At 34.2% G+C, this 26,099-nt stretch overlaps 1 protein-coding gene across 4 annotated transcripts in view; it reads right to left on the reverse strand.

Annotated features, from left to right (window-relative positions):
- The window catches only part of LOC110101691 (protein CHROMATIN REMODELING 20), a 42,904-nt gene extending 20,064 nt beyond the window's left edge, over positions 1–22,840 (reverse strand). For 2 of the 4 annotated variants that reach the window (XM_020829689.2, XM_020829688.2), the window contains exons 1-8: positions 22,710–22,840; positions 14,552–14,924; positions 10,362–10,424; positions 10,185–10,280; positions 9,996–10,088; positions 7,475–7,665; positions 7,165–7,393; positions 1,398–1,511 (exon numbers count right to left, since the gene is read on the reverse strand). In XM_020829689.2, the coding sequence (XP_020685348.1) occupies positions 1,398–1,511; positions 7,165–7,393; positions 7,475–7,665; positions 9,996–10,088; positions 10,185–10,280; positions 10,362–10,424; positions 14,552–14,884 (1,119 nt within the window). In that variant the 5' untranslated portion in view covers positions 14,885–14,924; positions 22,710–22,840. Of the gene's footprint in view, positions 1–1,397; positions 1,512–7,164; positions 7,394–7,474; positions 7,666–9,995; positions 10,089–10,184; positions 10,281–10,361; positions 10,425–14,551; positions 14,925–22,709 lie in introns of those variants that run through there. The other 2 variants (XM_020829690.2, XM_020829691.2) reach the window with 2 other exon arrangements.
- Positions 22,841–26,099: the final 3,259 nt, after the last annotated feature.

Consider the following 26,099-nt stretch of genomic DNA (forward strand, 5'->3'; position numbering starts at 1 on the left):
CTATGTGGGGTCGGCTACATGAATCTTTTTTCATTATAACGATATGATTTAAATCAAACTGAAATGTTTAATGCCAAATGATAGTGATATGTTAAACATAAAATATAAAGTTAGAACTTTCACAGACTTGCTATAATTTATATTTCTAAAAAATTAAAAGATAAATTTAATAATCATGATTTATCTAGTTGAAGCCTTGAAGGAAAAATAAATTATTATAGAATAATAAATTATAAAAAAGAATGATATAGAGTTAAATGAAGATAATAAAAAGAGATACATAAAATTAAAAGATGAATTTTAGAAACCAGTTAATGGGGATGTTTTATATAAAATTATATATTTTAAAGAAGGTGGAGTTAAAGGATTAAGAGAAAAAGTAAATCAAGGTTGAGGCGGAAAATTATTATTTCTAGTTTATAGTAATGAATTATGTTCTCCTAAAAGTTTAATGTATTACTGTTATGGCCGCTTGTAAACAGTGTTAGACCACTACTGAAAATTTTTTTAAAAGATTTTATCATTCCCATGCACATAATCTTCATATTGTTATGAATGTTATGTGGTATTCATCATATTTCAACCTCCAATAATGATCTCAAGAAATATTATATAAAAGTATTGTTAAAAGTAAATGAACGATGAAAAGAATGTAAACAATATGACATATGAGAATGATTAAATTTATATTTTGAAAGATGGAATTCATCCTTTTATGGTATTGGCCGGGGGCGCCTATACTCATGCGTAAAATGATTAGCTGCTCATAGATTTGGAAAATGATGTTGATATTGATGTATCTTAAATGGTACAATCTAGATGGTACTCTTATGATGATTATATTATAAAATAAGTAAGATATGAGATGATTCTTTCCATTTATGCTATTATTATACAAGAGAATATTTCAAATTCTTTTATATTTTCATCTTTGAGTACAACAAAAAATTATTTGATTTTATATTGATCCATTTATGAGAACTAACATACATATTGTTTCCAAATTTCTTTGATTTATGTAATATAAAATTATAATTTATCCACTGAGTTGTGTTTATAACCCACAATTGTTATTTAATAAATATTTACAGTAAAATATACCAATAATTAAATGAGTTAGATAAGAGAATTTGTGTATGACCGATGTGGAGCATCTAGTGAAAGGTATTTATATCTTCCTTAATAATTTACTCTCCTTCATAACAGAAGATATTTCTTAGAGATGATTTCAACGAGTCATTGGCAAAGTACTCTAAAGATAAATTATTTTAAGTAATCAAATTATACATAATTATAAACTTAAAAAATAAATTATAGAAAAAAAAGTCCACTTACGCTTAGGACATGTGCATTTTTGCTAGATTTTAAAAATATATAATAAAAAACAAGAGCGCAACCTTCCTGAAGTTTTTCTTCTGCTCTTCAGTAAGATCAATTTCCTTTTCATTTGCAATTGCATCAGAATAAAATGGATCTCTTGTATCAAAGTCAATCTCGCCAATCTCCTCTACCTACATAAGCACAGCAATAACACTTAAATTAACAATGAATAAATAGGGCAGCAAAGAGTCCTAACTTGAGGAAAAAGAAAAACCTTCCATTGTAAAGCATCACACTAAAAAATAATATAAATAAGTCAATTTTAATAAACAGATAAAAAAAGTTATGCCATTTAAAAATAGCGAATAGATTTAGTAGCTTTATCAATTGATTTTGAAATGGTGATGACAGAATCAAGTAGAATGTACCACTTCAGCACCACTATAAAGTATGAATTATTAATCAGCACCTCCTCCACATCACAGTGATCAACCTTATCCAAATTTCTGACAAAAAACAAATGTATCCGCAGTAAAGAAAAGCCAATGTGTCATACTGATGGGGACAATAGTTCGTGGAAGGTTTATCAAAGGCATCGCAGCCGACCTACGGTCACGATCGAGTCTTTGTATTTTTTAGTTATTTATGTTATTTTCTTATTTATGTATTTTTCTATTTTCAGTGTCGTGTATTTGTTTTATTAGATTTCCAGTTGTATCCTTTTAGTGGGAGATATCGTATGTAAGCCCGGAGGGCAATTTTTTCTTTTATTTTCTTGAGTCCCATCAAGGTTTAAATTGTGTAATTAAGCCTCGAGGCAGTTTTCGTCCGTGAGGCGAGGCGTAAGCCTCGAGGCGGTCTGAGGCATAAGCCTCACGGACACAGAATTGGGTAAATGAGAAATTAAGGGTTTTAGCAGGATAATAATAGCAATATTCTATCTTACAATAAAAACATCTAAATGATATATGAAAATAGTGAAAAGTAACAAAATAGATGCAATAAAATCATGTCCCAAAGTACAAAATCACAAAATATTAGTTCAACAAAACTCCCAAAGTACAAAGAACATATAAAATGCAATCATATCCCATCACTAAATGGGTCTTCAAGGGAATCTTCTTCTCCAATTATATCTATGAATGTCATATCATCATCACATTCAATATGACTCACTTTTCTCTTCCCTGTTCAATAAGAGAAAAGATCATTATCATGTTAATTGCTCACTTGATATAAATATAATGTGATAGCATATAAGAAGTTGTGGAATACCTTTACTTGATTGTTGTGCTGCAGAGCTAGTGGATGTGTGTGGTGTGGTACTAGTGGATGTGCCCACTTGATCTGCTTCGCCCCTCAAGACATCCACACTTAGATCTTCTAGCTGTAAGTCTAATAATGGCAAATCTGTCTCATCATCTATGAACCACTCAATATCAGATGACACATCATCACACACCAACGGGTCCTCATCATCCTTTAACCCATTATTCCTCAACCTCCTATCTCTTAACCTCTTGTTGTGCATAATATATACGAGGGAGTTCATTCTGAGTGTTGATAGCCGATTTCTTCTCTTTGTTTGAACTTGACTATATGTACTCCAGTTTCGCTCACACCCAGAAGAAGAACAAGTGAGGCCCAACACTCTTACAGCAAAACTCTGTAACTCAAGAGTGGAATCACCAAATTGGATCCACCATTCAACTATTTTCAAGAAGAAAAAAGATAATCAGAATTCATAACTGAATAAAGTATTTTGCATTTACCAAAATAACTATACCTGGAGACCGTTTGGCAATTGTTGATTTTGCTGCATTCAGACCCAAAAAAACCATCTTTATTCTGGAATAGAACAAGTTGTAAATTTGCAAGCTCCCTATTTGCCTACTCCGGTATTAGTCTTTCCATACAATGATACAGACCAAGCTTCACCTCCGGGTTTGAAGATTTCTTCTTTGAATTTTGAAATTGAGGATTTAAATAATATGCCGCTGCATGTAGATGACGGTGTAACTGCACCTCCCACCAAGCATCAATGATATCCCAAATCTCTCTATAACTTGCCTCCTCTCCTCCCAAGTTGTATGCAATCATCTCCTTGGCCTCATCCATGGCATTATAAATAAAACCCATAACTGGTTTCTTCTCTGCATCCACTAAGCGTAGTACTTGCACTAAGGGTCTCGTGCTCAATCTGGCATAGGTCACAGTAGCCCAAAATTTATCATTCAGAATAATCTTTCTTATTTCCTTCCCCTCACTTTTCTTCCCCCAAGCAGAGTTAAGTCATTCAGTTGATGTAAACATTGCTTCTAAAGGTTGCCTCACTTCCATCAGGCTCTGCAGTGCCAAATAGGATGTGGCAAACCTATAGATTTACAGTGCATAAATGTAAGAACATACAGTAGGAATTGCAATAATGATTTGCAATGCACAAATTTAAGAACATACCTAATGGTTGCAGGGTGAATGATTTCCTTCTTTGAAAACTTTCTCATTAAGCTTAAGACCCATGAGTGATTGTAGATGAACTTTGTAATCTTCTTCGCCCTAGAAAGAGCACTCTTGTGCTGAGGTAAGTCACCAAGATCCTCCAAAATGAGATCGATGCAATGTACTGCGCAGGGGGTCCAATATAGGTGTGTACTCTTCTCCATCAACATCTGACCAGCTGCTTTGTATACACTGGCATTATCAATCACTACATGGACAACCAATTGCTCCCCAATCTCCTCAATAACCCCAACAAGTAAATTGAAAATGAATGTAGCATTTTTCATCTCATCTGAAGCTTCAACTGATCGTAAAAATACCGTGCCGAAGGGATTGTTGACAAGGATGTTAATCAAGCTCCTGCACTTCATGTCAGACCATCCATCTGACATAATGGTAACACTAGTCTCAATCCATGTCCTTTTAATCTCATCAATGCTCCACTCTGTGTTCTGCAGCTCCTCCTTTAAAATTCATGTTCGCAACTCATACATGGAAGGTGCCTTCAACCCTCTCCCATAAAACCCTACAGACCGCAGCATATTGAAGTAGGCAGGCAATGTAGCAACATTAAATGGCATGGCATTTTCAAAAAAAAAAAAAAAAACTGTCAATATCCATGCAAATCTGGCGTCGACCCTCTCTAGTACCAGCCGCAGGCATCATTTGTGCTTGTCATCTATCCCCTTCTGGATTAGTCCTATACTGATCCATAGGACCCCATGCACCTCTGTTATGTATAGTAGAGGAAGAGCCCTTTCCACTCTCGCTCCCGAAGTAAGCACCATGTTCGACCTTATCATCAAATTGCTCCTGTTGTAAGTGTTTTGCCATCGTACTTTTCTTCATATAAGCAATAATTTCATCATTCACCTTCTCCGGCACATTTGCACACGGTGCTACGTTTTTTATGAGAGCATGATAAGTGCTCCTTCATGCAGGTAACTCCTCCTTTCACCACTTTTTCGCAAAAATTGCATTTCAAATAAACATAACTCTTCTCTCCACCGCCTATGTCAACTTGTACACTATATTTTCAAGAAGGGTCCCTCCGCAATGACGTATTCCCCTTCTCCTTGCCTCTAACCATGTTCCCTAATGCAAAAATCCAAAATCAAACAAAATAATTCAAAAAATCAAAAACCCTATATTTCCTTTAACTTGGAAAAACTAACCAAAATCTAAATAAAAATCCTCTGTTTCGCGAACTGGAGCTTGTGTGAGGGGAGCTTTCGGGAAATGCCTGGAGCTGAACGGGTGTAGGGAAAAAAGGCTCATTTTAAGTAGGTGGAGCCATTTGGATGAGGCGTACGCTTCACCCATAATTGCGCAATTGAGGCGCGCCTCACACAAGGTGAGGCGTACGCCTCTTCCAGGATCCAAATTGCGTGCATCTCGAGGCGTCTTTGGGAAGAATTGCGTAGAGGTTGTTGCGCAATTTTAAACAGAGGTCCCATGTACTTGGCTATTTTTAGCCTCATGTTTTATTTTTCAGGAGAATGAATGATTATTATGAAATTTTCCTACACTTGTGTTTTAAGAGCGTTTAAGAATTCTTGGATAGAAGTTTGGAGAGATCCCTAGGAGAGGAAAATCGGATCACCCACCAACCTTGGAGACGGCCGAGTTCGTGGTTTGTTACTTTGCTTGTCTTCCTCATTGATCCCTTCTTCCACTCCAAACCGTCGGCCATTCCCCACTTTCCACCCTCTCAAGTAATTCTCTCCCCATTGACTACATCCAACCCTTCATCTAGCTACCACCCGAACCCCCTTCCTCCACCCATCTACGGTTTCCCCCAAACCACCGGTCAAGCACCCTTAGCCGCCGGCCCTAGCATCCCTCCCACCTCCTTGAGATTTCCTATTTTGGTTGGGACTAATTTAGGGATTGATTTGAATTTCGAATTATTCAAATTTGAACTTCAAACCCTTTTCCTAATTTAGTTAGTCTATTTTAGGAAAGTTCCTAATTTAAATCCATTTGAAATTGAAAATTAAATTGGGTTGAATTATTTACTTTCCAAATTCTTTAAACCAAATTAAGAAGACTTAAATATTCACATTAAATGCTCCCCTTACTCCCTCATGCCGCCGGCCCCTATAGAGAAAGTTTTGGATTTATTTCCTAAATCCCTCTCTAGCTCCTCTTGGAAATATTTCCAAATTTCAGCCACCTCTCCTTAGCCGACTTTTACTAAATCAAATTGAAGTCCTACTTACCCCTTCCCGCCGCCCCTCCCTCCCCTCTTTCCCCTTTCAAATTAATTCCAAAATCCTCTCTCTCATTAACTCTCCATCCCTTACAAAATCTGAAACTTATTTCAAATTTTTGTCTTGGCTCTCCTCCCTCTCAACTTGCAAGAGAAACTTCTTTCTCTTCGTCAATACTTAAGAACACTATCAAGGCGGGAGGAGATTTATTACCTAGCTTCTATGAATGGCGGATCCATAAACTGAATACGGCTTAACCTTCGACGAGGACGGCTTCACTGATATTCTTCAGTCAACTTTCTTCGACGTTAATACGACGATCGACCACACCGTCGAAGACTACCTAGAGCATATTCTAGACACTTTAGTGAAAGCAATCGATGAGCATTTTGAAGGCGTTGAGTGGAGGATCTCCACCGCTCCTTGACGAGAGGTTCTCTTTTCCCCTTTCATTATATTTCTTGAATCTAACTTTCTCTTGCGTTTGATTGTAGTCACGAAGGACGATTCTCCCTGTTCATGCTAAGCTTAGTAAATGTAGGGTTTTGAGTGTGCTTCTGTGCTTATTAACTCTCGTTGTTAGATTAGAAATTTTACTTGAAACTACTATTTGGCATAGTGTTGTTTTTTTGTTTTATTTTGAAAGCTTCATATCTCTGGTTATGTGATTTAGCCTAAGCGGGTGTGACCCCTTATTCGTTTTGTTTCGTTGTTTGAACTGCTACTAGTTATTTTTATTTTATTCTAATCAAGAGTTGTGCAAATTTCTAATGAATTGATTGCATTCCTACGTAGTCCTGCATCACATACACAATGTCCAATATTTTGGGCCAATATGATGGTTCACAATTTTCTATCCAATTATCCATTTTCCAAAATCTTTGGAAAATAAATATAACACCACGGGATGAAAATGAAAAAGTATCCACAAAATAATGCTAATAAAATTGCTTAATAAAGACAATTTGTGACCATTTCCCAAGGATGACTAAATTGACATGCATGAATTTCCAGTGATCTACTCAAGGATGGAAGTGATCGAGAGGATATAACAAGTAAACAATAGCATACCAATGGCAGGTAAGATTGTAAACAATAGACTAATAAAAAAATGCAGGCTCTATGATACTACCTCATCAACACCCGGAAAATTTAACCCCAAGTTAGCAGCTTGTTGGGGTGTATTTGCAAGGTAAACAGATGCCCAGTTCTTGCTGCCAAATGAAGTACCCTCAGGACATCTCTGTGACTGAATAAGCTCATTGAATGAACTCCAATCTGTTATATCATTCTTATCTCCATCAGAGAACTTCCTTGCCAGAAATCCACTAGCACCAACCTCCAACAATCTACCACGTTGCCTGACCAAGATGGAAGAAAATCAAAGAGGAGGTAAACGGGTACACATGCAAGCTGTTGGAAAATGTAACATAAAGACATACTTCAGTACAGGATGACTAGATTGGAGGTCTTCTTCAGCTTCCCTAACAGATACGTTGACTTCATTAGAAACCTGAGAACCAATCCAATGGGTCCTCTTCTTCCAAGCTTCAGTACAACAACCATTAGGAGCTTGACTTTCAATCCACCTATACAAAGCAGGGAGCTCAATGCCAGCACCATCAAGTTGCTCCTACAAGAAGTTGCATTGCTAAAGAGTCAATTCATGGTAAAAAGAAGATAACATGGAAGGAAACCTGGTTTCCATAAGAATTCAAGAAATTTTAACAAACTTTTCATTAAATCTCAGCCCCACCATTTTAAATTTTGCTGAAAGTCATTCCAAGTTCTTGCTAATAGCCAAGTCAGCTGGAAAGCAATCTAAGCTGGTTCAATTCCAACCAAGCTGCCAAGATATTTTAGTTTGCAATGCTAGCTTTACTATGCGGGGAGAATCTCTCTCCCACCATCCTAGACTTATTGCCAAGCATTTAAAGCCAAATAAGTTCAAATTCAACTAACCCAGTGCATCCCAATAAAGTCCTAGTCTAATTTGGGCAGTAAAGCTGAAAATCTCAGAGTTAGTGACAAACCAAATGCATCACTTAAAAAGAAAGGTTCATTTCAAGTTTTCAATTCAAGCATGATGGAAGTGCATACAGTTACAACATAAGTAGATAAACGAACTAAGATCATGCCAAGAAATGAGAGGTAATTATAAGAACTCGATGACAAAACATGACAATAAATGGCAATTTAAAGTTGGTGGAACTTCAGAAATTGGGAGGAAGAAGACACAAACAGAAGAATAACAAGGGGAAAAGGTCTAAATTCATTTCATTCATTTTCAATTTCTCCTTAATAGGGATTATTTATAGACTTAGGACACATTAAGACACTTATATTTCTAGCTACAAACTCACAAAGCCACAATTACCCATTAGAAATCCCTATCACACTCATGTGGTTCAATTTAAAAAAGATGCTTAATACTGGTGCATTTAAAAGGAATAAAGCCTTGTTGCTTGCAAGAAATATCAAAGGGTGGGTCGCACCTCGCCCTCTACGACCAGGACCAAACATGGTGGTAGAAAATTAAAGAATGCAAAGTTAAAATTAGCTATACAATATAACTAAATTTCTGTATAAGCTAAAACTCATAAATATATTTATGACTAGCCACTTAATATATTTTCATTCTATCATAGCTATTGCAGGATAGTGATGCATGTTCAAGGTTAGAACATGGCCCAAGCACTGCTGAGTTGCCCCCATTGAGTTGTCCGTTCATTGATCTGACTCTACATAGAACCCTACTTCAGTCCACCAAAAATATGTAGACGTCAAAACATTAAACATACATCACGTAAGGCATAGCTCACAAGCATATGCAGCAATAAGCAGAAATACTACAGAACATTTTTGGGATCAACAAATACTTCGCATGTTTATTCTTATTTATCTATTATACTTATTTTCATCCTAACTGTAACTTATGTATTGAGAGAGCAGCAAAGTATAATGCCCAACAATAAACGAGGAAATTCAATATGCTTTGTATCTATTATTTAAATTATAAATAGCCAAGTTGAGTCACAAGCCTCATAAAAAAAAGCTCGAGGCGATGGTCGAAGTTGCAAATAGCTATTGAACAAGATGCATATGCTTTTTTAAAATGATCTTGAAAGTTGTTGTCCAAAGTTGTAAATTCGAATTATGCCTACATCAAAGTCATGATTCGTCCCTCACCATTCCACAAAAAAAAAAGACTATATGCCTTTAAAATCACAATTTTCTAATGCAATTTAAACCATCGATAAAAAAAATTTTCATGCATAATCATTGATTTGACATATAATTCATATTGAATATATATCCAGCTTGATAACAAATGAGCCTAGCTAGAATAGGATTTATTGAACTTGAACTAAAGCTCAGTCAAACTTGTCTTGTTACAACCACTTGTAAATCAATGATCCATTAATATTTTGCTACATTACAGTATCTAGCTGCAAAAGCTAGCACCTATAATCAGTACCTATTTACAGAAATCTTACAATACAACAAAGCAAGGGCTCAGTTAAAACCAATTTACGGCAAGCACTAATTTAAATTAAGAAAAAATCAGCAAACACTTATCAAAATATGCACACAGATTATATTTCCCTGAAATTATATATAAGATGAGAAAAAGCTAAAACTTTTGATTAGCAATATAATAGGAGTTACGTCTCTCCAATAACTTCAAGATAAAAGTCTAGAGGAACATTGGAGAACTTGTCTTCATGGATCCCAACATGCTCACAAGGCGCACAAATTAGACAAATAGACTTCATAAGGGACCATTTGAGTTGCAGATTGCAATGCTCCTAGAACGTCATATTTCGAATATAGAGGATGTTCCCAACACTTCATACTACCAAAACTTTAGATATAAAATTACAAAAAAAAACATGGATATGCATATAAACAATACAGTTTCACCATAAATAACAATAGCTGAAGCAGCAGAAAGATACCCACCAATAACAGAGCACTCTTAGTCTCTAGATCATCAAGCACAGCCAACCATTCTTCTTTGAATGTTTGCATTTCAGTCGATACTGCGAGATCAAGCTACACGAAAGATTGAAAAGCTTTATAAATATTTCAGTTACATAGAATTCATACTGATACAATTTATGCAAATATAGTTTAGGAAAAGGTTCCAACCGCATCACCATGAAGATTTTGGGAGAATTCTTCCCTTACATCTTTTTCAACTCGAGCGAGAGACTCTTCCTCAAGTGATTCTTGAGCTTCTGCTGCCTAAAAAGTAGGATGAGAAATGGACAAGAGAGGAACACAACCATGGAGAAAACAAAGAGACAAGACAACGAAAAAAAATACCTTGCTCTCAATTTCAAGAAACTCCACAACTAATTCTTCAATCTCCGCATCACTTAAAGGTGCCTAAAAGTTATAAATAGCATGGGTAAATAAGAAATACTCTTAAATCATATTTTTGACGGAGTAATACTAAACACAAGAAATCTACATAATAAATATAAAAAAATATACATGCATCAGTAAATATTGTAAACTCCAGTTAAATACAGAAACCTAAAAACAATTGAGCTAAAGACTACTTCAAAAGTAACACCATTGCTATTTCCACTTGGAAATTAAATAATTTAAGCATAAGCATGTGCCTTTATGGGTCGACTTTTCTAAGATTATCTAAATACATTTATTTGGTTTCGAGAATCAATTTTTCAATTTTGGATCTGTCAAATATGGTAGGTTTGATTTAAAGGGTTCTCAATGACTTGGTCTACTCTCGTTCAACTGGTTTACTCTAAATTGATGGTTTATTAAAACATCTATAAGGTTTCATAACAACAATACAAAGCAGGGTTGTGATTGCTCCAAGATTAATTGAACTGATGCAGGTAACAGAAATTAGGATATAATTTTTAATTATATATATTATGCTAAATTGATTCAGTTTAATTTAACTCAAAACCTAAACCGAATATGATAGTTTAGACAAAAAGTCAAGAATGAATTAGTTCAGCCAATTTGGTTCAGATTTGCGGATTAATAGTTTTGTTACAAACCCCTACACATGGTAACCTGTATCTATGTTAGTGGCATAACACCACATGCATTGACACATTCCATTGTCATGGTACCTACATAAGTTTTTTGTTATTCAAATCTTCAATATGATTCTTTGTTATGGCCTCCATATGAAAAAAAAAAGCTATGGATTAGTTCCCTTCCATCCAGGCTTCAATCTTCCACATGTAGTTAAGAGGCTAGTAGCCTAGTACAATTATTAAAGGGCCAACTTTATGCACCACTTGCCTCTACTGGTTGTCTATAAAAACTGGAGGATTCTCTAGCTGAGATTGTTATAAGATAACAACAACAATATGTATGTATTTATATATAAATATAATGCTAAATTGAATCAATTAAGTTTATTTCACTTTACAAAATAGCAAAATCCAAACCAAACCAAATATGCCAGTTTAGACCAAAAAAAAAAGTCAAGCCTAAACCAAACCACTTGCCACTACTGGTGGATCTATGACAGCTGAAGGATTACCTGATCAAGAATTATATAAGATAAATGTTGATAGGCTTAATTGATCGGAAGCTGATTGATGTTGTTGTACATCTCACTAACTCAAGCATGATGTTGGATGACATCCGAATTCATATGTTTCTTTTTATTATTGTGCACAGAATCATAGGTGCGAAGCCTCAATTTTGCCCTTCCTTTCATGGAAACATTGAATTTGGGTTTAGAAACCTTCATTTCATGATTGGAGTGACGAAAATGACTCTAAAGATGATTGAAACACTCTTAAGAGGCACTTCAATCTCAATAGCATGAGAAACCTTGGCAGGATAGCGCATTGGCCCATTAAGAACAATGAAAATGGGCTTCATCCCCTTAGGTGGGAGACATGTAATGTGAAACAAACAAAGGAATTGCAAGATTTAATAAGAAACTTATTTTAGCAATGAAATTATAGGATTAATGTTTCACTAAGTTAAGACTTTCAATTTTTGTGGTTATTGACTTGCTTCAAGCATGCGGTTACACGTTAGATTAACAGAGCGATCCAATTAATGACTAGAAAATAGTAAAACAAATCTGCCACTTAACAATTAGAACTTTCACCTTAGAGTTTCCCTCTCGACCGCTCTTTGGAAGTAGGGTTAGCAGAGGACAAAGGTTAGCAAGCCAAGGGATGCCAATAAAAGACGAGGATGTCGGCGGTTTTGATCAACGGAGAGTTGGCCGGAGTCGAAGAGACGGATGGTCATCTAGTGATCTTCCACTGTCATGTAGGTTGTTGCTCGTCGATGACATCCACCAAAGTAAAGAGAATGCGCTCCACGTATTCCTCGACAGTGCCTTCGGATCCAAATCCGGGATCGAAGAAAGGTGATTGAATGATGTCAATTTCCTGTTGAGAATTGTAAACGAATCCATGATCAACATCCGGATCGGCCATGCATGAACATGGGAGTACCTTGGTGATATACTTTGGAGGAGCCGCTAAGGGGAAGGGGCGGCCAAGAGAAAACAAACGGAATGTGAGGGTGGCGGGTGGAGGAGAGGGGTGGCTTGGGCAAGGTGAAGTGGGGTGATGGGGATTGGTTGAGTGGTGGAGAATTAATTTAGAAAATTATGAATTCAATTTCATATTTTTCTAATAGGAGGGAAGAAGCTTAATTTGAATTCAAAATATTCAAATTAAACTTATGAGGGGGCCGGCGATTTTAGGAGGGGATTGGGAGAATATTAAATGAGATTGGGGTTAAATTGGAGAGAGAAAAGCAAGGAGAAGGGGCCGGCCATAAGAGGATGGAGGGAGAATGTCTAGATTCAATGTATGTGGGCCCAAGGGAATTAATTGGATTGAAATCAAATCTGATTTTCAATTTTAGATTTGATTAAAATTAGGATAGCTTCTTAATTGGGATTTTACTAATAGGAAGGTATTTGAAATTCAAAAGTTTATTCACTTTATTGAATTCAAATAAATATCATTTTCTAATTAGCAAGGGTGCATTTTAGGAAGGTAATCAAAGGCAATTTGAAATTTGAAATTCAAATTTGGGGAGCCATGGGAAGGCTGGCGGTTTGAATTTGTGGAGTGGGGCGGATGGGGCTTTGGAGGACGGCGGCTGGAAGGGTGGTGGCCGCCGGGTGGGGCGGCCAAGTGAGGCCGGCAGCGTGGGGAAGGGGATCTCGGTTTTGGGATGGGATGGGGAAACGGGAAGAGGAGGTCGGTGGGTGGTTGAGTGAGATTGGTGTGAAAGTATAAGAGAAAGAAGAAATCGTAGAACCGCGAACCTTGGAATCCTCCAAAGGTTGACGGGTATTGCTTTCACCCTCACCTAGGGTTTATCCTCTCAAGAACTCACTTAGAGATCAAGCCAAGAAATCTGAAATTATCATTCATAATCATCATTAGAAAATAATACAATGACTAGGCCTTCATATATAGGCCTCAAAGCACAAAATGTAAAAGACACAAATACCCTCTGGCTACAACATGATACAAATCCCTCATAGGGGTACAAGTGAAAAACTAAATAAATAAATAAAAGAAATGCACAAAAACATCATAAATAGAGACTATGAATCGTAGTCGTCGATCTATGATTCCGCCGATGGTAAGTATGTCGAAATCTCTGGGGGATGTCCTAATCAACATGACTAGGATGTAAGAAATGACAACTTAAGTCAAGGCCCTCCTAATCGGTATGACATCATATGTTGAAGTAGTTGACATGAAGAGAAGCCTTCAAGATGATCTTAAACTAGAAGGAAGTACCAACAACATCTATTTTTATGACAGACTTACAAGAATCAATAAGTTGACCACTCCCTACGCATCATGGTTATGATGTTTTGTGAAAAAGCAATTATGTTGTCGTTTCAATAAAATCATAGAGTTAATATTATGCATAAAGAGAAAACGTTTAAATTTTGCAATATAACTAAAGCGAAGTTAAGATGAAACTCAAAATTAAATGGACACTATAACATTTACGTAGGTGCACTTCATAGTGCATTTAAATAGTGAACCACCATTTTCGTGCCTTAGTTAAATATAGTTTTAATTATCATATAGACCAGCAAAACAACATTAACCTACATGACCCTCTTTTAGAGCATAGTGCCCATACACAATGCCTACCAGGCTACCACTGCCACACACAGACCATAATGCCAGAAAAATCATAATTGTATGATACAACTAATACAATGATTTGAAAAAACATTATTACAAAATTAGGAAATATATATCAATGAAAGTTGGAGATGCGGATAAAAATTATCATAATAAACTATATAATACTTCTTTTGGAATAAATTAAATGTTGTTATTGTATCATCTAGCAATAATGCATAATATAGATAGAGTTTTAGCAAACTAAAGAGTTATTGCGGCCAAAAAGCACGTTCATTATTCAGAACAAATAATAGAATAATTAGCACTCTTTAAATAATTACAAAATGGGCAAAGATTAATATGATTATATTGTTAAGTAAATGTTATCTTACTGACCTCCGAAATCCTCTCATCATCATTTCCTGATAATGATGTTTCTTCAACATCAGAATCATCATCAAGCAATGCAACGGAATCACTTTCACTGCCATCTGAAATAACAAGCAATCCTTCTGACTTTAAATCCTTTCTAGCATCAGCCACAGCTATATTTTGAGGAATCTTTGTATCAAGGTCATCAGCTGTAATTCTGAGAACATCCATTTGTTTGTTCTTCAAAGATTTTAGACCATCTATGCATGAAAATTTTTCTTTCATTTGAAGGTCCAAATTGAATAAGCTCTTATGTTCCTCTCTTAGGACGTTCTTTGAACCTTCCCCATCCTCCATTATCTCTCTTGGTTCCCCTTACTATCTACTAATATCACACCTGCAAGATCAAAGAAATAAATCATCACCATCATCTTCATTAGCTTTATCACAACTATCAAAGAATAAGTTTGGTTTTACGCCAAAGACGATTCACTATTGATGTGATTTTTTTGATAAACCAGTTAATAAAAAAAACATAAAGAGAAAGCAAATATCTTCATGTGATTTGTATTCATCTTGAGAAGAAATGTCCAAGTACCATAAGAATTGATTTGGTGCTCATTAATAAAAAGAGAAAATGACTAAAATAGTCATCCGACTCTTTATGAAGGACCAAAATAGTTCTCAACTATATTAAAGGATTGTTTTGATCTCTTAAGTCTTTAAGAAAGAATCAAAATAGTCCCATTATGAGACTATTTTTGTTGCTCTTTAAGGAGTTGAAAGACCACAATGGTCTTTTAATATAGTTGGGGGGCTCTTTTGATCTTTCATAAAGAGTCAAGGGACCATTTTGATATTTTTTTCTTTTAATAAAAAAAAAAGATGTTTGTCAAGCTGTGTTGAAGTTATTAAAGATATCTATGAGCGACTAAGTCATTTAAAGTCCCAGTAGATTCATATCAAAAATAGACATTAATTCAATGTCCTTTTGTGTAAGTAATAAGGCATTTACATGAGACGTGTAAGTGAAAGACAGTTGTATGGTTTAGGCAAATGGAAAAATAGGCAATAATTCAATATCCTTTTGTATAAACAATGAGGCATTAACATGGAACATTGAAGTGAAGGACATTGTTGTATGCTTTATGCAAATGAAAACTTCTTTCAATGATACTTCTGTTGAAATAAGTAGAGTTAAATATTATGGAGAAAATGTATAGAAGATAAAAGCTTATAATTAGTAGAACAAATACTAAATATATAATAATGTTATTTCTATGGATATAATATTATTATTTCTTTGCTAATATTAAAAAAGGAGAAAATATAACCATGGTGCGGTAGATTTAACTATCATGGAACTATTACGTAGAATATTGGTGATTTAGATAAGCCTATGTTGCTTAAATAGAGAAGCCCCAACTGAATAATCAAAAAGAGATCATGAAGACAAACAAAGCTATAATTATGCAAGCTATGTTCTGTAGATCTAAATGTTAGGCAACAAAAAGGTCATTCATAGAAAAATACAAGGAAAAAAATGCTTAGATGAATATGTTGTAAAATTAAGAAGATTCGATTAAAATTTAATTATATTAACAAGGCAATGAGAGTATCATATGTCAGTGGAAAGTAATAGATGATCAAAGCAAGTATAATGAATGGCATATTATTAACCAACAAGATGGATAAATAAAATTAATCTTTGATGGACTAAGAAAAATCGGAGCATATTAAAGTTAACTCAGAAGATGGGTAAAATGAAATATGCAAAATTGATTCGATACTCATGTAGTGCTAAGCAAGAAGGAATGCATATAAAAGATTCAAAAACCTAACCCATATTAGTCATGATAATGCTAATAATGATGATGATGAAGAAGATAGGAGAATTAAAATGTTCTATTTCAAAGTACGAGAAAGAATTATTGAAACATATTTTAGAAAAAAATGAACATGATTAATGTTTTCAACAATATGGAAAAGAGAACTAAACTTCCATATGCGTGTTGATTTTTTAAGTAAGTTGATGCATTCACTTCAACCTTGAAAGAAATGCTAAGATAAAATCACACACCTTTATTAAATGTGTATACATAAAAGCAATCCCAACTTAGTAATTATCCATGAAGTTAAAAGAAAATTTAACAAAAATGCCATTTTTATCTTTAAGTTGATGCAATCAATTCCACCTTGAAAGAAATGCTAAGATAAAATCACAAACCTTTATTAAATGTGTACATAAAAGTAATGCCATTATCCATGAAGTTATAAGAAAAATTAACAAAAAATAGCATTTAAAAAAATAAGTTGCAACTATGATCATCATAATCATTTTCAGAACTAGTTGGATTAACTTTATTGAATCCTTGTTCTCCCTTCCGTTGAGTTTTAAATGTGGCCTTAATTTTAGACTACTGAAATTTTTTCATAGCTTTTATCCATGTTATTTTGATCTACCTGCCGTTACTTCATTTGCCTTTCATAAAATTTCCATCCGCCCACATTATTGGTTTATCTCTACCTCTCATTTGCCATACTCAAAACATCTAAATCTTTTTTACAACCATATCCTAAATAAGTCATACACAGACATCTCTAAAAAAATCATTTTTAACTCCTTCCAAGTTCTACCACACATGTATCTTACCTTACTCGTTTCTATTACCCTTGGGCCATGTCTGGTAATGATGTGTTAATGTGCTATTGGTGTTTAACATAAAATTAAAAAAACCATGCAAATATATAAATGGAGGTGTTTCTCAAGTGTGTTTGTTGTTCTCAAGATGTTATAGAAAGAGCAGTAAGTATTTCCAAAGAGAATTTCCCTAATGAATTATTAGCAAAGAAAAGTATGAAAAAGTTCTACAAAATGAAGCATTTTCAACCACCACTTTTTTATTTCCAAACACTTGCACTGTCAGAGATTTAAAGGAATCAAGCAATTAGAATTGGTTATTAATCCAACAGTCATACATGCATAATTGTAAAAGAGTATATGGCAGAACTGCAGATTATTCTTCTCCTGTTATCCTTCACAATTGCTGGAATATCTCTCCAAAAAGTTATAGCCTATAGCTTCCCGTCCATGCTGTAAAATTACTGTTTCTACACAGAATTTAGGAAATCAGAACGGTCCGAAGTAAAAATAAATTGCTTGGTGAGCACACCAATCCTGATGGCCCCTGGTGTAAGAAGAGAGGCCGGCCAACTGCTGTCAATGCTTGCAGCCAACAGATTGTGGGAGAGAGGTGATGAGGGAGAGAGGGCAGTTGAGAGAGAAAGAGAAAGGGTTAATCTCAACTTCTGATTTTCACAAGATCAAATGACTACTATTTCTAATAGAAAGGTAGAATTCAAATCCTAGCTAATTGTTAAATCAACGTAAGGAAATCTCCTTAATTTTCAAAAAGTTTAACGTTTCTAGATTGTAGAAAACAAATTCTTAAATACAAGAAAACACCAATTCAAAACACTAAAATCTAGGAGTGGATGAGGAAAATGATGAGAATTAAATATTCAACTGAAATTCAACTTGGCATGGGACCAACAAAACTTGGACTTGAATCTAATTCCAACCTTCAATCCCCCAAGGGATCGGCCTTCAACTACTTGGGCCAACTGATTTGAATAGCCTAGATCAAAACTCTGTCCTTTGTCTTTATTCGCTCCTATGAATAATAATAGATGGGGGAAGCAAAGAACAACATCTTCCATTGAATACCATTTGTCTTGTTCTGGAACTTGTCTCTCTTATCAAAACTCCCTATTTTGGCTTCTTTCGCTCGAGAGTCCCCTTTTAACCCCTCGCAATGATGTAATATTTGTTTCCATAATACAATGTTGAGATCATTAATTGTATCATCCTTTAATGTTCCTCCACATCACCCAATAATGACAGTAACTTCATATTCACAATATTTATAACATGTTAAACCCTCATGTAAGAAGGTTGATGCAGAAATCGCAGTTCAGCTAGATTGGGCTACAATTATGCTTACTCTCTTTAATTAGTTTAGCATTACTTATATGGCATTAATACTTATTTAGTTTTACTTTGCATAGCAAGTAATTTTTCCAGCTCTGTTTCCCTGTTTCTATAATGCTCGCGCCACTCCTGCTCCGCTCCATCGAGTTGGCTATTGCTTTAGGTTTGCTTTTGGTTTCAACTATTTTACGAACGGTAAGAAATAGAAAAATGAAGAATATATATATATATATATTTTTTATTTTATTTTTTTTTTCATTTTTTGGTTATACTTAGTTTCTTCCTTTTCCTGGAGCTTCTTCTTAGCAAGCCTTCAACATCAAAGGTAGATTTTACCGAAATGTGTTTTCACCAGACTTCAACAAAGCTCAAAATGAATGAACTTGATTTTTCGACCATCACTTTTAAATCTATCCTTCCCTGAAGGAAATTAAAACATGTCATCTTCCTAGAAAAATGCACTCAATCATGTGCTTGTTGTGATGAGTTTCATATATTTCTTGTGAAATTTTTAGGTGTGTTTCACATCCTAGCCGATCTAACAAATTCCTTATATGAATAGTTGTGCAAGCTGCACCTCCTGCTCTTCACAATTATTATTCAGTTCCACAACAACACAGGAAAAGGTGCCTTTGATGCTAACTCATGGACAACTCAATTGAAGGTAAATTGCTTGTATGGAAGACTCTAATCCCAATCCTTTGGATGTCAGGAGTTGTAGCTCCTCGACATATGGACCATCCAACTCCTCAACATATGAACCATCCTCTGATTTACCACCTTTGTCAACCCATGCCTATGGATGAAAGGCAATGCTTTACTTCAGCTTGATTTCCATAAAACTCCAAAGGGCCTTCTAAAAATTAAGAAGAAACAAAGTATCCTTGTCTAAAGGAAACCTAAAAAGTTGCCCAACTTGCTAAAAAATAGCTTTGCAATCTTTTTACTTTTGATGGTCTGCCAATATGAAATTAGGCGGACAATCTTATCGAAATAATCCACTACAATAAATAAGTAATTCAAAACTCATTTTTTTTTTGTTAATGACTTAATACCTGAAGAAGTTCTTATGACTCACAATTGATCGCATCAATGAACTCTTGGTGATGACCTCTTAAATTTTAAACATATGATATGAGAAACACCACTAATGTTGTCACAATCAAGAAACCGTATAATTTAGAACTAGTTATCTTGATCTCCTAATCCTTCACGATCTAATGCCCAAATTATGATGATAGCTTCTTCTAATGGGCTTCTTTGAGCTAAAAATCAGATTGACCATCCCTTTCCTGATTTGATCCCAGATGAGAGAGATTAATAGGTTGGTAAAGAAAGTTGGGAATAATCTCAAATCTATAAATTTGAAAAGTAAAGGTATGATCTGCATTGCATCAACTGACTCATATTTATAATATAAAAAGCAGAAACCAAATCCTAACTAATTGAAAGAATTTAGAAGAAGAAATATCCTTACATTTCAAGAAGCCTGTCAACTTTTAATATATTTTTGAAGACAAATTCCTAAATACAAGTATAGACCAATTCAAAAGCTAAAATACAAATAAGCATATCATGAAAAAAATAGGAACCAAAGCATCAAATGAAATCCAACCCCGCACGAGTTGAATAAGCTTTAGACCTACATCCAGGTCCAACCAACTGACCCTACTGAGACAACCTTAGACACATTAGTTTAACTTTCATCGATCCTCAGGTTAGCTCATTTCATCCACTTAGATCATGCATCCACAAAATATATGTTTCATTTTAGTGTTCGATAAAATTATTTTTAATTTTTTTATAATATTATTTCAAGGAAATTTTTGGCTTACTAAACTCTTTAATATTATTTTTAAGACTAAAAAGAAGCCAGACGAGTGGCGAAAAGAGTTTGTTGATTCATATTTTTAAGAATAAAGGAGATGCACAAGAGTGTGAATTATAGAGGAATTAAGTAAATACATCATATATTAAAATTATGGGAGAGAGTAATTGAGCTTAGGTTCCAACATGATATTATTGTTTCTCAAAATCAGTTTGAATTCATGTCAATTCATGTCAGGTAGGTCCAATATGGAAGCCATACATCTGGCTTCTACATTAACTTGGTTCCCTTCTTACAATGGGAAGATTTTCTTAAGATTGTGTATATTATGCACATAGCAATAGATCTGGTTCAAAAGGTTCGCCAAACCTAAACCCCTATATTTTAAATTTACTAGCAATGTTTGTAAATTCCATAATAACCCATGGGAACCTCATAATAGTAGCACAAGTCACTTAAATCATTACGTGGTAGCTAGGTCAAAGCAAAGTACAAGGGAAAGGAAATATATAAACATTTATACCAAAAATTTTCTATGATATTGCGACAAGTTAAGGTATACAAAAGGTGTTCATTGGTAAATAGGCTTAATGACAATGAGTTCCTTTAAGCTAATCTAGCCAATCTGTAAAACAGCAAACTAAATACTGCTACTCATTCGGAAACTGAAGATTAAACACTTAACTTAGGAGTTGGAAAGAACTCATGGCCAAAAACAACATGAAAATGATCAATTATATATTAATAATCAATGTATACTTAAAAACATTAAAAATTTAAATAAACTCGTGTTGATTAACAAATTTTCATTTTACCAAGCAAACCATATGATTTTAATATGAGTGAAATAAGCATTAGTAGATAAAAAAGAAATAAAGCCAGTAATAAGCATGGAAAAAAATGATGAGGTAAGAACTTAGTAAATTAAGAGCTGAAGAAGCCTTAAAAGCTCATAAAGCCAACAACATCAAAGAAAAAATTTATCAACTTATTCTTTTGTACAGGATGCATCAAAGAGCAATGAAAATATGTGTTGGAATCATCACAGATGAATGTTTTCAAAAATATGGTAATTGAGGTTTCATAAACAAGTGCGTGCGCATATAAAATTCATCGCATATTAATGAAAAATAATAAACAAATACATCCATGTCAACATTGATCCTAGTGGGAATCTAAAACAAAAACCACTCCAAAATCATAAAAATTCTCAACATTAACCAAAACATAAACTGTGAATGAAACCTAACGTGATGTAGTTAGCTAAACCAAAATCAAATTGACAAAACAAAACGTCATTGACTTCCCACAGTTTTCATCCAATCTTGAGTTCAAATTATTTCACGATCAGTTCCTGTGAAAAACAATAGCCTTTACTATTGGACCGCCTTCTCAAACAGTCTAACAAGCAGAAGAGGTGGTCGAGTGTGATTTGAGAAATTCCATGAATAACATTGAAAATGCTATATTTCAAAGTAATTAAGGCTGAGATGCCAGTGAAAACGAGTAAGGTCAAAATTCATTAAGCATTAAATTCCCTAGTGAACGCATCAAAAGCAAAATAAGGGACTGTTTGGATACAGGATTTGTGCTAAATCCTAGCATCCTACCAAACAGGAACTGTTAAATCAAACAGCAAGTTAAATCATCCGTTTCCCTCTCTTCGCAATAAATCTCGGATTTACTATATCCGGGAGTTCGGCGGATTTACCGGATTTGGCCGAATAAGCGCGCGAAAGGAATAAAGATGGCGACCTTCGCAACGAGCAAGCTGCCGTCGTCCTCGTTACTTCTAATCCAACAGACGAACGGCAAGGAAGTGTGACTTCGGATCCGACACAAAGGAACGTCGTCGAAGGAGGCGAAGAAGTTAATTAGCGACTCGCTCAAAACTCTACCAAGCAAAACCCCATATATTCCCATCTAACGCGAGCTCCCTCCAAAAAGAAGCAACTGAACCTCCAATCAACGCCCATCAGTGCCCTATTTTCAAACACCAATTTTGAATTTCCGAACAACCCGACGCTACAGTAAAATGAAAAGAAATTTAGAAGACATCTTCAGATTTCCACGAGAAAGAGAATAAAATCAAAACCTATTCCCCAATCAATCCATCAAGCCTAAAAAAAGGCCATAAAGCCACAGAACTAGAAGAAAACCAAACAAACCAAAACCCTAATATCTCCATCAAATTCATTTGCCGCGGAGCAACTGAATATACAACCGCCGCACACCAAACATCCCTTACAACTAAACCATCCAAACAAAACCAGAGATTCAAGCAAAGGAAACAAAATTTGATGGAAAAGCAGTTGTTCACAGACCACTATCGATTAGAACTAGAGCAACGGAACCACTGTTACCTGGAGAAAGCTAGGGTTCGTCACCAGTGGAATCGAACATTGCGCGCCTGAAGGCGAGAAGTCCCGTCGGCGCGGTGAGCGCCTTTTCCGCTTTAGATTTTTTAACGGCGGCCTTTGGTTAAAGGGAGACGTCAGAGACGGAGCATTTGTACGGAATAATGCCCCTTTTTATAAATTTTAAAATAAAAGTTTTATAATTAAACTAGAAAAATAAAAATAAAATAAATATTTTTATAAGCATATGGAAGAAATTAATCTCATACCAAATAATAAAGAAAAAAATTAGGATTATTTTATTTTTATAATTAATATATATGGTTATTGTAAGCGATTAAATTAATAAATTGTTATATTTTTTCAATAAAATTATAAAGTAAAAGTATTGAAGTTTATAATTTATTTAATATTTAATTAATTTAATATATATATAAATTGAGGGGTTTACATACATAAAACTGATAAAAGTGAATTCTTGTGTATTTAAATATTTATGTTTAATAATTTAAAAGTCTATTTTTTAATTCATATAAAAAATCATTAATCTTAATTTATATAAAGTGAAATTCTCATTTTTATGTATAATTTTATGTGATTTAGATACTAAGATCTTATAAAAAGTAAATAAAAAATTATATGTTATATATGTAAATAGATACACATTTTATTATATTTGTAAATTGATTAATAATTAAAGGTAAACCTTTTTCATGTCATAAATAAATAAATTTAGCCTTAAAATTAATTTTAATTATTACTGTTAATTATTGGAAAATTCTTTTCATATTGATTAATTATATCAATTAACTAGATAATTTATTCATAATTAATTATGTATTATAAAATATAGTAAAGAACCTCATTTTAAAATTGGTCTTTACCATAGATCTTATGAGAAAATTCTTTCAATTTGAGAGTATTTCTTTTAATAAGTTATAAGCTTTGTTTTCATTTCTCTTATCTTTATATTATGGGACATAAATACAATATTTTTCTATATGCATCACTCTATGTCTTATCATATTCTCCAACACATGTGTAAGATATTTGGCAATCGTTCACTACACATGTTAGGGGCTTTTTGTTAGGACCATTTTTATTTGCAGTTCTGACAATCAAATCATTTATACCTTGCATGTTCTCAATAGGTCTAATTGATGACTTTCACACTCATACATGTGGCCTTTATGTCATGTCATTACTATGTTGAGACTTTGTGGGGGTTGTGGTCATTGTTTTAGTGACTAGCATTGGTTAAATCATATTTCTCTATATTACTTCATATCTCATTAGTTTACTCACTCTCTGTTACATATAATAGGGTTATGAGCCAGTCCGAGTTGGCTTTATATGCCATGAGCTTTGGACATTCTTCTGGTTTCTAACTTAGATATTTTACAATATATTGGATCTATTGTCTTGAGACATACTAACCTGTTTATGACCCAAATATTGCCTTTGATGATGTTACTAACCTAACAAGTACACAAACTTTATACTTATCTAGTTTAGTATCCAATAATACATCTTCTAGGTTATATACAATGTCCCTATCCTTATTTGATATATGGTTTGTCCACTTTTGACTCTCTAGCACACACACTTGAAGTTTATACATAATCATCAAAACTTGTACTAGTGAAACATAGGCTATTTTATTTATAAACATAAGTTAACCCTCAGGTTGTCTAAAATTTGGACCACCCCGACTATTCTAGAATAACTGTAGCTACGAAAAACAAGTTCACCTAATTCAAATTTGGTAAGATTTTCATGTATACTCTTATATATGCTAAATGTTTATGAATTACAAGTTATTGCGTGCTTATTTTCATTTATATAATCTAAGATTTATTTAGAAAATGGTAGAAAGGTTAAGTGAATAAAGCTCATTGGGAGCACTGTGGTGATGTATGTGGTGGCATTGCGACCCTAGCCTTTTTATTTGGAGAATTGTGGCTGAGAGAGCGTAGCGGTGTATGCATGGTGGTGTTGCAGTGCTTACCTCTATATATTGAGATGATAATTTGAGGAACACGGTGGTGCTGGTGAAAGCGCTTTGACACTGAGCTTTCTGTCTAGGAGTATCTCGAATATTCAAGAGAGCGATGCCGCTATGAGCCTTTGTCTAAGAGTATCTCAAATATTCAAGAGGCACTAGGAAGAGGAGTGTCACAATGTTGAATTAGAAATGAAATTTTAATGTATAAAATATCAAATCCATTTCCTTAGTAAATAAAATAAATTTTTTGTACTAAAAAGTTGCTCTAAGAAACAGTAAGAAAATTGTCCCAAACGAAACCTTAGTCGTCGAAAGATGGAGAAGAGAGAGAATTTTGGAGGCCAAGATGCGGGATTCGTCCATCAAGCCTGTTAAGGAAAGCATCCAACTCAATGTAGGCTTCCAGTACCCTATTTTTGAATTCAATTTTGATGCTTATATGAAAATATATAAAATAAAATGTTATTTTATTTATTTTTAAATCATGTAGTTTTAAGGTATATTGTATAATATTTCATTTTGAGTATTTTACAGTACAAAAGTCAAATTCGATCAATTAATTATGTATGTACAAAATATTGAGTATATTTTTATATGTGTGATTATTGGCATTGGTTATTGTTTATTAAATGCTTTAAAATGATGTTATGGATATCCTCCATGAATGATTTTCAAAATAACCAAGGGTGGGTTGTACGTAAATTTCATATGCATTGTCTTCTAAAATATTGTACGTACCATAATTAAAGTTTGTTCATGTTATGTTAAATATCTTAATTACCTGTTAAACATGCAAGTTTTGTATGTGCATATCATGTCATGGTGGAAGTTTTGATGTGGGAAATATTAACGTTCGTTATAAGAAATGTTATAAGGGCTTTCTTTATAATATTATGTTATGTTATTTTTTATATTGTTCTATTTGTGTTCTTGTTTCTCTATTTACTTTGTACAGGTGTTAGATTATCAAGGAAATTATAACTGTTATTAAGTTTCCTTTGATATGCTTTTCATATTGAAAATGAGAACAATAGGGTTATATTCCATTTTTCCATAGATCCCATGGCATGATATAAGCTTTAGTGAACATAGCTCTCCTATGTTAGCCCAAAGACACTTCCCAAAGGTTCCAAACATTAAACTTGGATTGGTCTAATTCCTTACTCAATGGGTCGCATCAAATCAATCCAATCTCCTCAATTAGAGAAATTATTCAGTGCGGCCACTGGACGGTCCGATGAGGAACCAGAATGCGCCACGTCACCCGGTACACAGCGATATCTAAAAAAAAAGTGCGTGGCTCGTTCTGGTTAGTCTCTAAACACCGTCCGATGTTCGCACATAATAATTTTTCTCTCAATTAACCTAGTGGTCAACCCTATATATATATA

The sequence above is a fragment of the Dendrobium catenatum genome, unplaced genomic scaffold (genome assembly GCF_001605985.2).
Source record: "Dendrobium catenatum unplaced genomic scaffold, ASM160598v2 fragScaff_scaffold_772, whole genome shotgun sequence".
In the NCBI taxonomy this organism is placed as follows: domain Eukaryota; kingdom Viridiplantae; phylum Streptophyta; class Magnoliopsida; order Asparagales; family Orchidaceae; genus Dendrobium; species Dendrobium catenatum.